General features: G+C 41.9%; 1 protein-coding gene across 1 annotated transcript in view; it reads left to right on the forward strand.

Annotated features, from left to right (window-relative positions):
- The window catches only part of LOC311142487 (alpha-tectorin-like), a 92,671-nt gene that overhangs the window by 14,361 nt on the left and 62,445 nt on the right, over positions 1-15,865 (forward strand). Inside the window, exons 5-8 of the mRNA XM_084178139.1 lie at positions 905-1,086; positions 1,859-2,121; positions 3,754-3,880; positions 4,257-4,373. Of these exons, the coding sequence (XP_084034265.1) occupies positions 905-1,086; positions 1,859-2,121; positions 3,754-3,880; positions 4,257-4,373 (689 nt within the window). The remainder of the gene's footprint in view (positions 1-904; positions 1,087-1,858; positions 2,122-3,753; positions 3,881-4,256; positions 4,374-15,865) is intronic.

Consider the following 15,865-nt stretch of genomic DNA (forward strand, 5'->3'; position numbering starts at 1 on the left):
GAACCGTGAATGAGAACACCAGCTGTTCTGGACGACTGTGTGATCACCCTAAAAATTGTCAAAGACTCCAGCCACCCAAGTCATAGACTGTTCTCTATGCTACCGCATGGCAAGCAGTACCGGAGCGCCAAGTCAGGACCAAAAGGCACCTGAACAGCTTCTACCCCCAAGCCATAAGACTGCTGACCACTTAATCAAATGGCTACAAGGACTATTTGCATTGACCCCCTTTTTTCTTGCACTGGCTCTATGCACACTCACTTGACTCTACCCACACACTCACACATGCTACATTGACACTCCAGCACACACACACACTACATACGTTCACACACACAAAACACACACACACAAGTGTATATTGACGCCACACACACACACACTTTCACACTCATATATGCTGCTGCTACTGTATTTATTATCTATCCTGATTGCCTAGTCACTTTTACCCTTACCTACATGCAGTGTTCCCTCTAAGCTGCATGCGTGCGTGGCCGTACACCTCCTCCAGGACTGCCGCACAGAAGAAATGCCATGCTGCACAGAGACGCAAGAGATTGAACTTCACTGAGTTCACCCCATTAGTTTGCACTATATAGATCAACGTTTTTTCTGTGATCTAATCAATATTATATCAGTCCCTTTTCAATGCAACAAACCAAAACCAATGTTATTTTGTTGTGTTACTATAATTTTTATTTTATTTTGCTTTTTAACTCTGCGTTGTTGCGAAAGGGCTTGTAAGTAAGCATTTCACGGTAAAGTCTACACCTGTTGTATTTGCCGCATGTGACAATTACAGTGTGATTTGATTTGTGTGTAATATCTACAATCTGTCTTTTTGGGTTGTCAATACAGTCAGTCATTAAGTGTTATAGCTCCAATCTGTTTTTTGGGTTGCCAGATCTGCACGATTGTGTCTAACATCCCCAACCTGGACTTTCTTAACCTGAGTATGAACCCTCTGAGTGGGATTGAACTGGAGCCAGGCCTGGCTGAGGTGTTCTCCCGAGTCCGCCGCCTGGTCCTCATCAACACGCGTGTCACGTGGGACACGGTACACACACTCACACGCCAGACCCCAGAGTAAGTCATGACAGATAGTGGACTGTGAATCACAAACCAGACACATGGCACACGTGAATAAAATGTGGTGCCTTTTGAGAAGTGTAACCTAATTTTAACATTGTCATAAAGAGGACATGTTCATCTTCATAAAAAGCAAGTTCTCCAATCTGAAGAGGTAAAAAATAAAGGGGGAAAAATGATACTAAGTGCCAAATAAAGTAACAGGGTTGACCGTAAAAGGGTTGACCTCACCTGCTTTTACATGGATTTTACTATTACATGTTCAATGTTTCTTATGAAGAAAAATATATTTTAAAAAGGAATAGTTATACAATATTAAAATGAGAGTTTAGTTCACGTAACAGGGTTGACCTTAAAATGAGGAACAAATTAATCACTAATCACATTAAATAAATAATAACCTACAGAAATTACTTTGTCAAAGCAACACAATAACTAGGGCTTTACAATGATGGTGAAAACCTGGATATATTTTGGGGTTAAGTGGGTTAAAACTTCCTAGAAGTGGCACAGGGTTGACGGAGGGACATGTCAAAGTGGAAATTTGGCACTTACTAAGTATTTTTATATATATATATTTTTTTCAGATTTATTGAATGTTCTATGCGGTCTAAATTAAAGGGCACTTCATTTAATATAACAGTCTTTTAAAATGCAATATTGGTGCACAATTTCTACTTAAAATATCAAAGGGACGCAAAAGGCACTCTTTTCGTGGAACGACCCAGCTAGTCTGATAGTCTGATACTCATACTATCTCTCCCTGCAGATTGGAGGAGCTCTTCCTTTGTTTGAACGATTATGACCAGGTTGCCGAGTCCCCGGTCCCCTGCCCCTCCTTGCGCCTGCTCCAGATCACAGACAACCAGCTACAGGAGTGGAGTGAGGTGCGTAAGTTTGGGCCGATGTACCCGTCCCTGGACACCTTGGTGTTGTCCAACAACAGACTCAGCTCTGTGGAGGAGGACACACCTCGGGACTCACTGCAGCGCCTGTTTCCTAACCTGCGCAGCATCAACCTCAACAACTCAGGTTTGCGAAGGGAGGCTCATACACATGCAAACACACACACGCACACAGCATGAACACACACACACACACACAGCATGAGCATACTTAAGTGATAATGCTTGAGAAGCCGGTGTTTGGAGGAAATATTGGCAATATATCCTCCAAACACCGGCTTCGAGGGCATTATCACTTTTATACAATGGGTTACCAACATATTCAAATAAAGATGTACATATTTTCATTAAAAACGTTATTTGGATTAATTTATTCATACTATTTCATCCTTCCACAAGATATAGTCCCAACACAAATCTATGGTTGCGACCCAAGCCGGCTGTTCTAACGTTCTATTGGTTCGGTTGCCAGAGACGCGACCCAGTCATTCAGTCTTTTTGTTCTGTATCTATGGAGGTGATCCAGTCGTTTGTTCTAAGTGTTCCATTGCCATACTGGCTGGCAACGCTCTTATCCCTTGCTTGCTAGCTAGCCAACTACGGCTAACTTAGTCACGTCAAACATTGCAGACAGAATAACAGCAAAGTAGCTGCATTTGCGTTTGTTTAAGCTGTTTTCTAGTGACATTTATTTGGATACATCATAACAATGAGCTAATGATGCACGATTTCGCCTGGCATAGAAAATGTGCTCTCTTGTCAGGATACTTATTCAGAGGAGCTAGCCAACAACACAGCTAACACAACCACTTCAAACTGAAGCTGGAAAGACAGCAAACTAGCTGCACTTCATTTCGTTTGACCGGTTTTCTATTGATAGTTCTTTGTATATATCCATAAAGATCATGATTTCGACTGGCTGAGAAATGTTGCTTGCCTGTCTGTCTCATCCCGACTCCCGACACGTTCATTACTATGGGACATCTGGAGATCAAATTTGAATATTTTAACAATGTTGCAAATGTCGGAGAGACAGACACCAATGTTTATACAAATCTTTGCTGTTGAAAATGAAATGTTAGTCTATAAGAAATGTGAGATAATGTCTAGATACTTTTTATAGTGGAGATCAAGTTTATAAAGTGCCTGGCTGGGCTGATTAGACAGTGGATTGCGCAGTCAGATGGAACAGAGTAAATAGGCATTTTAACATCATAGATTTAGCTGATGGTAACTTGTGGAATAGACACTGGCTGGAATGCGGTTTTAACCAATCATCATTCAGGATTAGACCCACCCGTTGTATAAACACAAATATCCCTCTTTCCTCTACCCAATAATACTCTTTCCGTCCACTTCCTGTTTTCCTTCCCTTTTCTCCTGTTCTTACTCCTCTGCTTCTGTACCTCTCTCATGCAGGACAGGGAACACTCTGGAAATCAGTTGGTCTACTGAGAAGAGCTCAACTTCTGTTACATTCCAATGTATTTTAACACTACATTCTGCATTTTAAAGGCATTTTACCTCTTTTTATATAGGCTAAAAAAATTAAACTAATATACGCACTCATTCAATCACTGAAAGAGCACTCTATGATCAGTCTGATGTGAAAATAGATTAGGACTATATATTGTATTGTGCTACTTCCGTACTCCATACTTAATACTGTATCCTGGGCTTCCATAGAGAACGAGTGCTGATAGTTTCCATGTCCGTTGGTGTGTATGTGCATGCGTGTGTTTGTGCGTGTGTCCTAAAGGGCTTAACCGATGGGAGGACATAGAGAGGCTGAATTTCTTCCCTAAACTGGAGGAGGCGAGGCTGATGGGGATTCCCTTACTGCAGCCCTATACCAACAAAGAGAGACGCAGCCTCACCGTGGCACAGTGCGTACACACAGACACATACACACACATTTAACATTTACATTTTAGTCTTATCCAAAGTGATTTAGTTAGTGCATTCATCTTAAGATAGCTAGGTAAGACAACCACATATCACAGTCACAATAGCAAGTAAAACTTTTTTTCAATAAAGCAGCTATAAGCAAGGTCAGTGCTAGTGAGAAAAGGCAAGTGCAGGTGTTAGTGCAAGAAAAGTACAAGTACAACGGTAGGGTGTTAATTATTTATTTGTTCTGGTTGGGGGGGATTATTCAAGATACCTTTTGAAGAGGTTCACACAAACACAATTGAATACACACCTATTTGATTTGTGTAAACATATCTCACACACACACTCATATTCTTAGTTATTTTGCAGGTTGCCATCTGTGACTATGTTGAATGGGAGTGTGGTGACGGAAGGGGAAAGGGAAGACGCTGAGAGGTTCTTCATCAGACATTACCTGGACTGTTCTGAAGAGACGCTGCCTCAGAGGTACTGTTGACACACACACACTCTAGTCTGAGGTAGAGCTACTGTATGTCAGAGGAACTGTAAACACACGCACACATTTTTCTTCTGATAAGAACAACCTCTTATCTGGTTCATAATAGCACTAGCACTCCTCTGAGACACCTACAGTTGAAGTCGGAAGTTTACATACACTTAGGTTGGAGTCATTAAAACTCGTTTTTTAACCACTCCACAAATTTCTTGTTAACAAACTATAGTTTTGGCAAGTCGGTGAGGAAATCTACTTTGTGCACGACACAAGTAATTTTTCAAACAATTGTTTACAGACAGATTATTTCACTTATAATTCACTGTATCACAATTCCAGTGGGTCAGAAGTTAACATACACTAAGTTGACTGTGCCTTTAAACAGCTTGGAAAATTCCAGAAAATTATGTCATGGCTTTAGAAGCTTCTGATAGGCTAATTGACATCATTTGAGTCAATTGGAGGTGTACCTGTGGATGTATTTCAAGGCCTACCTTCAAACTCAGTGCCTCTTTGCTTGACATCATGGGAATATCAAAAGAAATCAGCCAAGACCTCAGAAAAAAAATTGTAGACCTCCACAAGTCTGGTTCATCCATGGGAGCAATTTCCAAACACCTGAAGGTACCACGTTCATCTGTACAAACAATAGTACGCAAGTATAAACACCATGGGACCACGCAGCTGTGATACCGCTCAGGAAGGAGACTGTCTCCTAGAGATGAACGTACTTTGGTGCGAAAAGTGCAAATCAATCGCAGAACAACAGCAAAATACCTTGTGAAGATGCTGGAGAAAACAGGTACAAAAGTATCTATATCCACAGTAAAATGAGTCCTATATCGACATAACCTGAAAGGCCGCTCAGCAAGGAAGAAGCCACTGCTCCAAAACCGCCATAAAAAAGCCAGACTACGGTTTGCAACTGCATATGGGGACAAAGATCGTACTTTTTGGAGAAATGTCCTCTGGTCTGATGAAACAAAAATATAACTGTTTGGCCATAATGACCATCGTTATGTTTGGAGTGAAAAGGGGATGTCTTGCAAGCCGAAGAACACCATCCCAACCGTGAAGCACAGGGGTGGCAGCATCATGCTGTGGGGGTGCTTTGCTGCAGGAGGAACTGGTACACTTCACAAAATAGATGGCATCATGAGGAAGGAAAATTATGTGGATATATTGAAGCAACATCTCAAGACATCAGTCAGGAAGTTAAAGCTTGGTTGCAAATGGGTCTTCCAAATGGACAATGACCCCAAGCATACTTCCAAAGTTGTGGCAAAATGGCTTAAGGACAACTAAGTCAAGGTATTGGAGTGGCCATCACAAAGCCCTGACCTCAATCCTATAGAACATTTGTGGGCAGAACTGAAAAAATGTGTGTGCGAGCAAGGAGGCCTACAAACCTGACTCAGTTATACCAGCTCTGTCAGGAGGAATGGGCCAAAATTCACCCAACTTAATGTGGGAAGCTTGTGGAAGGCTACCCGAAATGTTTGACCCACTGGGAATGTGATGAAATAAATAAAAGCTGAAATAAATCATTCTCTCTACTATTATTTATGACAATTCACATTCTTAAAATAAAGTGGTGATCCTAACTGACCTAAGACAAGGAATTTTTACTAGGATTAAATGTTAGGAATTGTGAAACTGAGTTTAAATGTATTTAGCTAAGGTGTATGTAAACCTCCGACTTCAACTGTACCTCAACAGCAGACAGGAATCACTTTGAGTCAGTACCACTCAGATATCTCCTACCTCTCTCTGCTTATGTTAACACTCCCCACAGTGTTCTAACACACCTGACATCGCGTAGCATATTGTCATCTCAGGACTTCCCATGATGGGAATTTCGGGGGGGGGTTTGGGCCCATGCTGAAAAACGAATCGGCCCACGCTTTTCTCCGGCCACATTCCACTTAACCTTAGGAGAATGCGAGGGAAGGATTTTCATGGGGAAAGCGCAGTCCCTGACTGGGGGAAAGTAACCTTTGTGAGACAATGGCGCCAGTCTCTCTGCCCACTCAATGACTTCTTTGTGCCTCCGAATACTCAGATCGGAAAACCGATACACAAGGTGGCAGGTAGATTATTTTTTTGACCTCCTCCTTCACTCGTTCACTCGCTCTCTTTTATTTTCCTTTAAGGGGGGGGGGGGATTGAGAGCTTGACTCATTTCCCTGTGTAACCAGAGCTGACGTAGCTCGGCACTGCGCAAATATTGCCCCCCTAATTATGTGGGGAAAGTGCCTTTTTTTGTGGGGGGGGGGGGGGGGGGGGTTATTTTTCTCTGCGGGTGTGTTTCTACCAGTGGACCAATGACTCCAAACCAACACAGCGTCCCCACAGTGTCTCAGATTAATCAGGGTACTGCAATGGAAGTGTTTCAAAGCTGCAAACCGCTCTCTTTTGGTTTTCTTTTGCTCTGTTTTCCTCTCTGTTTAATTCTCTTTCTCTCTCTCGCCTTGCTTTTAAACTGCATTTACTTGCTCTTGGGTCTTAGCCCGTTTCTTTGAGCAGGGGTGGGTGGGTGTGTGTGTGGGGGTGGATATGGATTTGAGCTGACCAAGGCTGTTGTGTGCGTGCGCACGAGTGTGTGTTGGATGCGGTCAGTGAGCAGTGGACAGGACTTAGGCGGCCGGGCTATCCCCTTTCGGCCCGGGTCCAGAGTAACCCAGGCCTGCCCCCGGGTCCCTTCAGAGATCAGAGCCTGGGGAGCGGGTCACAGCCTCTCAGGTGAACACTGGTGAACACGGCAGCCTGCAGAGATCTGACAGACAGCTGCCTTTTGAATAACTGAAGCCTTGGCTTAGCCTCTGTCTTAGTCATCGCTATAGATGACCCAAAAAGACTGTGTATAATAAAAATGCTGAGCTATATTGTATGCAAAAGATTTTTCGAAATTATATTATTTTAAACTAATACAATTGCTCAGAGAAAGAGATTCTGTTGTTTCTGTTTTCAATACTCTAGCACCCTCCCCTTGCGAGGATAACGACACTGAGCCTTTTCCTACAATGTTTTATGAGATTGGAGAACATGTTTGGAGGGATCTTAGACCATTCCTCCATACATAATATTTCCAGATCCTTGATATCCTTCGTCTGTGCTTATGGACTGCCCTCTTCAATTCAAAGCACAGGTTTTCAATGGGGTTCAAGTCCAGAGATTGAGATGGCCATCGCAAAATGTGGATTTTGTGGTCAATTAACCATTTCTTTGTGGATTTTGATGTGTGCTTGGGGTTATTGTCTTGCTGGAAGATCAACTTGTGGCCAAGTGTCAGTCTCCTGGCAGAGGCAACCAGGTTTTTGGCTAAAATGTTCTGGTACTTAGTAAAGTTCATGATGCCGTTGACCTTAAAGGCCCCAGGACCAGTGGAAGTAAAAAATCCCCATAACATCAAAGGTCCACCACCATATTTTACAGTAGGTATGAGCTACTTTTCTGCATATGCTTCTGTTTTTCAACACCAAAACCACCACTGGTGTGCATGGCCAAAGAGCAATATTTTCATGTCAACTGATCATAGCACCGCCTGGAGTTTGATAAACGGAATTGGCACTTGGATTTGAACCAGTGCTATGGTCAGATGACATGAAAATATAACTATTTGGTGGTCGTAAGCGGCTTTCTGAAACGGGTTGGGGAGATTGAAATGATGCGAGGCTGGAGAGTGGAGAGACGGGGAGGCTTGGGGTAAGGAGAGTGAGGGGAGGGGATACAAGATGGGTGGGGTGAGGAAAGAGTGGAGAGAGAGAGAGAGGAGTGGGTTTGAGGTAAGAAGAGAAAGAAGGGGCTACAGAGGGGTCTGGGTAAAGAATAGGGGGGCGAGAAGGGAGTTATAAAGAGGAAGGGGATTGTGATGTGAAGAGATGGGGCGTGGGGTCATTATTAAGAGACAGAGGAAGGGGATTGTGATGTGAAGAGATGGGGCGTCGGGTCATTATTAAGAGACAGAGGAAGGGGATTGTGATGTGAAGAGATGGGGCGTGGGGTCATTATTAAGAGATAGAGGAAGGGGATTGAGGGCATACCGGGGAAGTGAGGAAATGCAACGTAACGCAAACCTTTTAGCACGTCATCGCTCAACCAGGCAGCTGAGGTGGATTAAAGAACAGAGAGAGAGGCATGAAATGCCAGACGATAAGTCGCTAATGGATCTAGGGTAGATACAAGGTAAGGTATTAGCCCCAATACTTTTGTCCGTGTATAGAAACACAGGTATTAAATTAATGCCACAGCTTTTTTCAGCCACCACACTAAGCTAGGACCATTAAAAATGCCATTTAGCATTACTATACCTCCATTATCTCTCGCGATGTTATTTACAGAGGTGTATGAGTGGTTAGTTACCACATTAAATGAGACCTTTTAAGTGAGAAGAAATGGGCTTCTCACAGAATGGCACTTTGTGCACTGACTGAGGCCTTAGAGGAGAATTCCCATGGCGGTGGCACACACACACTGAAACCCTGGCCAGGCGGGGTTTTGGGGGAGGGAAGGGGAAATTGCTTTGATTGGCCCAGATGGTATAGTAGCTTTGAAAAGAGAGGCTTTTCTCTGGGATTTTATTTAATCGTTCCTGGGTTCCTTATCTCTAACTCCGTGTTCCCTCTGGGGGGGGGGGGGGGGACGCTTTCTCACGGCTGAGAGAGGGGTAGAGGGCTTGCTGTGTTTTCCGAATGAGCACACACCACTCTTAGCGAGCACACACAAACACACACTCATTCACTCACACATTTGTCCAAACTTACCCCCACGGTGTCAGATAAAGCTGTTTTATTAGATATCGATTTGACTCTAACATACTGCAACCCTTTTCACTATGTTGTTTTCCCTGGTGTTATCTTTCAGATATATTCATTATGTATTAAACTGATAAATAAAATGTTTGTTTGAGAGAAGACAGTATGTCTCAAGAGTATATCACAACGTCTGCAAAACATGTGGGAATAAAATGGTCTGTTTCCCATAATGTACATTGCTTTCAGAAAGTATTCATACCTCTTGAATTATTCCACATTTTGTTGTTACAGCCTGAATTCAAAATCGATTAAATTGATTTTTTTTCTCACCCATCTACACACAATTACCCGTAATGACAAAGTGAAAAATTGTTTTTAGAAATGTTTGCTAATGTGTTGAACATTTAAATACTGAAATCTAATTTACATAAGTATTCACACCCCTGAGCGAATACATGTTAGAATCACCTTTGGCAGCGATTACAGCTGTAAATCTGTTGTTGATCATTGCTAGACAGCCATTTTCAAGTCTTGCCATAGATTTTCAAGCCACATTTTTTATTTTAAAGTCAAAACTGTAATTAGGCCACTCAGGAACATTCAATGTCGTAAGCAACTCCAGTGTATATTTGGCCTTGTTTTAGGTTATTGTCCTGCTGAAAAGTGAATTTGTCTCCCAGTGTCTGTTAGAAAGCAGACTGAACCAGGTTTTCCTCTAGGATTTTGCCTGTGCTTGACTCTATTCCATTTATTTTTATCTTAATAAACTCCCTAGTCCTTGGTGATGACAAGCATACCCATAACATGATGCAGCCAACACATGCTTGAAAATATGAAGTGGTACTCAGTGATGTGTTGTGTTGGACTTGCCCCAAACATAACACTTTGTATTGCCACATTTTTTAGCAGTTTTACTTTAGTGCCTTATTGCAAACAGGATGCATGTTTTGGAATATTTTTATTCTGTACAGGCTTCCCCCTTTTCACTCTGTCATATAGATTCGTTTTGTGGAGTAACTACAATGTTGTTGATCCATCCTCAGTTATCTTCTATCACAGCCATTAAACTCCGTAACTGTTTTAAAGTCAACATTAGCCTCATGGTGAAATCCCGGAGTGGTTTCCTTGCTCTCCAGCAACTGAGTTAGGAAGGACGCCTGTATCTTTGTGGTGACTGGGTGTATTGATACACCATCCAAAGTGTAATTAATAACTTCACCATGCTCAAAAGGATATTCATTGTCTGCTTCTTTTTTTTTTACCCATCTACCAATAGGTGCCCTTCTTTGCGAGGCAGTGGAAAACCTCCCTGGTCTTTGTGGTTGAATCTGTGTTTGAAATTCACTGCTCGACTGAGGGACCTTACAGATAATTGTATGTGTGGGGTACAGAGATGAGATTGAATTGAATTGAATTTATTTTGGGTAACAGACATATACAACACAATGTAGAATGTGGGCCCAGAGGATATCACTTAAAAGTATTAATTAAAACGCTTGTTTCCAAAGTGGTCCTCGATGCTAAAAACAATAACACATATAATGATTAAAAAGCAAGACAAAATTACAAACATTTTACATTTTAGTCATTTAGCAGACGCTCTTATCCAAAGCCACTTAGTTAGTGAGTGCATACATTATTATTTATTTTTTCATAAAAACAACACTAAATACATTGATTTACAGTACCAGTCAAAAGTTTGGACACCTACTCATTCAAGGGTTTATCTTTATTTTGACTATTTTCTACATTGTAGAATAACAGTGAAGACATCAAAACTACCAAATAACACATATGGAATCATGTAGTAGCCAAAAAAGTGTTAAACAAATGAAAATATATTTTAGATTCTTCAAAGTAGCCACCCTTTGCCTTGATGACAGCTTTGCACACTCTTGGCATTCTCTCAACCAACTTCACCTGGAATGCTTTTCCAACAGTCTTGAAGGAGTTCCCACATGCTGAGCACTTGTTGGCTGCTTTTCCTTCACTCTGCAGTCCAACTCATCCCAAACCATCTCAATTGGGTTGAGGTCAGGTGATTGTGAAGGCCAGGTCATCTGATGCAGCACTCCATCACTCTCCTTTTTGGTCAAATTGCCTGTGTTGGGCCATTGTCCTGTTGAAAAACAAATGATAGTCCCACTAAGCGCAAACCAGATGGGATGGGGTATGCGTGTGCCTTGAATTCTAAATAAATCACAGACAGTGTCACCAGCAAAGCACCCCCACACCATCACACCACCACCTCCATGCTTCACGATGGGAACCACACATCTGTTCACCTACTCTGCGTCTCACAAAGATATGGCGGTTGGAACCAAAAATCTCAAATTTGGACTCCTCAAACCAAAGGACAGATTTCCACCGGTCTAATGTCCATTGCTCGTGTTTTTTGGCCCAAGCAAGTCTCTTCTTCTTATTGGTGGCCTTTAGTAGTGGTTTCTTTGCAGCAATTTGACCATGAAGGCCTGATACACACAGTCTCCTCTGAACAGTTAATGTTGAGATGTCTGTTACTTGAACTCTGTGAAGCATTTATTTGGCCTGCAATTTCTGAGGCTGGTAACTCTAATGAACTTATCCTCTGCAGCAGAGGTAACTCTGGGTCTTTCTTACCTGTGGCGGTCCTCATGAGATTCAGTTTCATCATAGCGCTTGATGGTTTTTACGACTGCACTTGAGGAAACTTTAAAAATAGGGCTATCTTCTGTATACCCACCCCTACCTTGTCACAACACAACTGATTGGCTCAAACGCATTAAGAAGGAAAGAAATTCCACAAATTAACTTTTAACAAGGTACACCTGTTAATTGAAATGCATTCCAGGTGACTACCTCATGAAGCTGGTTGAGAGAATGCCAAGAGTGTGCAAAACTGTCATCAAGGCAAATGGTGGCTACTTTGAAGAATCTCAAATATAAAATATATTTTCATTTGTTTAATACTTTTTTTGGTTACTACATGATTCCATATGTGTTATTTCATCGTTTTGATGTCTTCACTATTATTCTACAATGTAGAAAATAGTAACAATAAAGATAAACCCTTGAATGAGTAGGTGTCCAAACTTTTGACTGGTACTGTATATTGACATCCTAAAAAGTGGCACTATTCACTGCACTTTTCCCTAACTAAATCAACCACATTAATTTCACATTTCGACCTTAAAAAACAATCTTCATTACACATCATACCTATCATTCAAATAAATACACCTGCCCAGCAGTAGGGGGGCACAAGGGGCAGTGGAGTGGTTTCTCTTACTTAGACAACCTTGTCCAAATGAAAACCTTGATCTTGATCTCCAAGGGGAGGCTATTCCATAGACAAATGCCTGTATAGAAAAACATGCTCCTCGCAGTACTGTTTACTCTTGGGATTTTACAAGACATGACACTAGCTCTGGTATTGTAACTGTGTTGGTTATAGACCATATCAATGTGGTTTTTCATATAACCTGGGGCACGATCATTTAAGATGTCAAACATATGATTACAGTGGGGAGAACAAGTATTTGATACACTGCCGATTTTGCAGGTTTTCCTACTTACAAAGCATGTAGAGGTCTGTAATTTTTTATTATAGGTACACTTCAACTGTGAGAGACGGAATCTAAAACAAAAATCCAGAAAATCACATTGTATGATTTTTAAGTAATTAATTTGCATTTTATTGCATGACATAAGTATTTGATCACCTACCAACCAGTAAGAATTCCGGCTCTCACAGACCTGTTCGTTTTTCTTTAAGAAGCCCTCCTGTTCTCACTCATTACCTGTATTAACTGCACCTGTTTGAACTCGTTACCTGTATAAAAGACACCTGTCCACACACTCAATCAAACAGACTCCAACCTCTCCACAATGGCCAAGACCAGAGAGCTGTGTAAGGACATCAGGGATAAAATTGTAGACCTGCACAAGGCTGGGATGGGCTACAGGACAATAGGCAAGCAGCTTGGTGAGAAGGCAACAACTGTTGGCGCAATTATTAGAAAATGGAAGAAGTTCAAGATGACGGTCAATCACCCTCGGTCTGGGGCTCCATGCAAGATCTCACCTCGTGGGGCATCAATGATCATGAGGAAGGTGAGGGATCAGCCCAGAACTACACGGCAGGACCTGGTCAATGACCTGAAGAGAGCTGGGACCACAGTCTCAAAGAAAACCATTAGTAACAAACTACGCCGTCATGGATTAAAATCCTGCAGCGCACGCAAGGTCCCCCTGCTCAAGCCAGCGCATGTCGAGGCCCGTCTGAAGTTTGCCAATGACCATCTGGATGATCCAGAGGAGGAATGGGAGAAGGGCGTGTGGTCTGATGAGACAAAAATAGAGCTTTTTGGTCTAAACTCCACTCGCTGTGTTTGGAGGAAGAAGAAGGATGAGTACAACCCCAAGAACACCATCCCAATCGTGAAGCATGGAGGTGGAAACATCATTCTTTGTGGATGCTTTTCTGCAAAGGGGACAGGACGACTGCACCGTATTGAGGGAAGGATGGATGGGGCCATGTATCGCAAGATCTTGGCCAACAACCTCCTTCCCTCAGTAAGAGCATTGAAGAAGGGTCGTGGCTGGGTCTTCCAGCATGACAACGACCCGAAACACACAGCCAGGGCAACTAAGGAGTGGCTCCGTAAGAAGCATCTCAAGGTCCTGGAGTGGCCTAGCCAGTCTCCAGACCTGAACCCAATAGGAAATCTTTGGAGGGAGCTGTAAGTCTGTATTGCCCAGCGACAGCCCCGAAACCTGAAGGATCTGGAGAAGGTCTGTATGGAGGAGTGGGCCAAAATCCCTGCTGCAGTGTGTGCAAACCTGGTCAAGACCTACAGGAAACGTATGATCTCTGTAATTGCAAACAAAGGTTTCTATACCAAATATTAAGTTCTGCTTTTCTGATGTATCAAATACTTATGTCATAAAATAAAATGCAAATGAATTACTTAAAAATCATACAATGTGATTTTCTGGATTTTTGTTTTGGATTCTGTCTCTCACAGTTGAAGTGTACCTATGATAAAAATTACAGACCTCTATATGCTTTGTAAGTAGGAAAACCTGCAAAATCGGCAGTGTATCAAATACTTGTTCTCCCCACTGTATGCTTAAGTTGATCCACTCTGGACAACAAAGGCAACAAGCCCACCTCCCGGAACTCCTGTACCACTATGTGGGTCCTAGGGGGGACATTAAGCATATACTGGATAACATTATTTTGCATGACCTGCATTCTGTTTTTCAGCTTTTTTGATAGCCCACTATACCAAGCAGAGCAGGCATAATCAAAATGACACTGAATCAAGGTTGAGACAAGCAGTTTCTTAACTTTGATGTTAAAATATCTAGTGTTACGATATTAAAAATTCAATTTGATCGCCATTTTAGAAAGATGTTTAGCAGCAATCAGGTCTCCAGAAAGGGATTGATCTAGGGACACACCAAGATAATTTACACTTGTTTTAGATTCAATCTCCTTGCCTGCACAGTTTACCTGTATCTTGTCAGCCCTAAGCGATCTGCGTTTTGTTCCAAACAAAATCGATTCAGTTTTTCCCAAATGTAGCGACCATTTGTTGTCAGTCAACCAATCTCTAACAAAATGCAATTCCTTACTCAGGGTCTCCTCTATGTAAACTGTATCCTTCCCTGATACCAGTATGGCTGAGTCATCAGCATAAAGCAGGAGTTTGCGTTTTACTGTATCTGGCATATCATTAATGTATATAAGAGAGGCCCTAAAATTGATCCCTGCGGTACTCCACAGGATATTTATTTGGCCTCAGACAGAACATCACCAACATTACATACTTGTGTTCTGTTGTTCAGATAAGACCTAAATCAATTCACTGCTATATCATTTAGACCCATGCATTTCAGTTTCATCAGGAGAATATCATGGTCCACAGTGTCAAAAGCTTTCTGCAAGTCTAATGTGACCATACCTGTATAGTTCCCCTTCTCACTTTCCTGCTTGATGTGGTCAAAGAGGTGGATAAGGCAAGTATCAGTGGAATGAGCTGTTCTAAAGCCAGATTGGAGTTCATAAAGAAATCTGTGCTCGAGAAGGTATCCCTCAAGTTGATTTAAAAAAACGAATCTTTGGATAAGATGCTGAGGATTGACACAGGCCTGTAGTTTCCTACATTTGTTTTACTGCTCTTCTTGTGGAGCGGAACCACCCGGGGCTGTTTTGAGATCATTGGGAAATGTACCACTACTAATAGAAAGGTTTACAATATGCGTTATCATTTTAGCAGTGACACAAGCACTGTCCTTTATGAGTCTTGCAGGAAGGTTATCCAGCCCAGTTGCTTTGTTTGTGCTCATTAAGCATAGTAGATTGGAAACTTTGTCTTCTGTTACCATGCACAGCTCAAACAAATCATTTGTGATACCTTTGCTATGGTAAAAGTTGTTAATGAAAGACTGGTCATAGTGTCCAGAGCAGGTCGGTAACTTCTTAACCAGAGATGAGGCTATAGTGGTAAAAAATATGTTAAAATAATTTGCAACCTTTGCCTGGTCATAGCATAAAACATCATCAATATCCAGGCCAATACTACAGGATTTTACCTTTTTTATGGGGCGTTTTTGAGCCAATGTCCTTTCCACAGTTTACGAGGCTGATGTAAGTTGTCATTAACAGCGTCTATGTAATGTTGGGATTTGGCCTTATCCATTTTGTATCTTGCCTGGTTTCTACAGTTAATATAACCATCATAATC

The sequence above is a fragment of the Coregonus lavaretus genome (genome assembly GCF_964263955.1).
Source record: "Coregonus lavaretus genome assembly, chromosome: 15".
Classification (NCBI taxonomy): Eukaryota; Metazoa; Chordata; class Actinopteri; order Salmoniformes; family Salmonidae; genus Coregonus; species Coregonus lavaretus.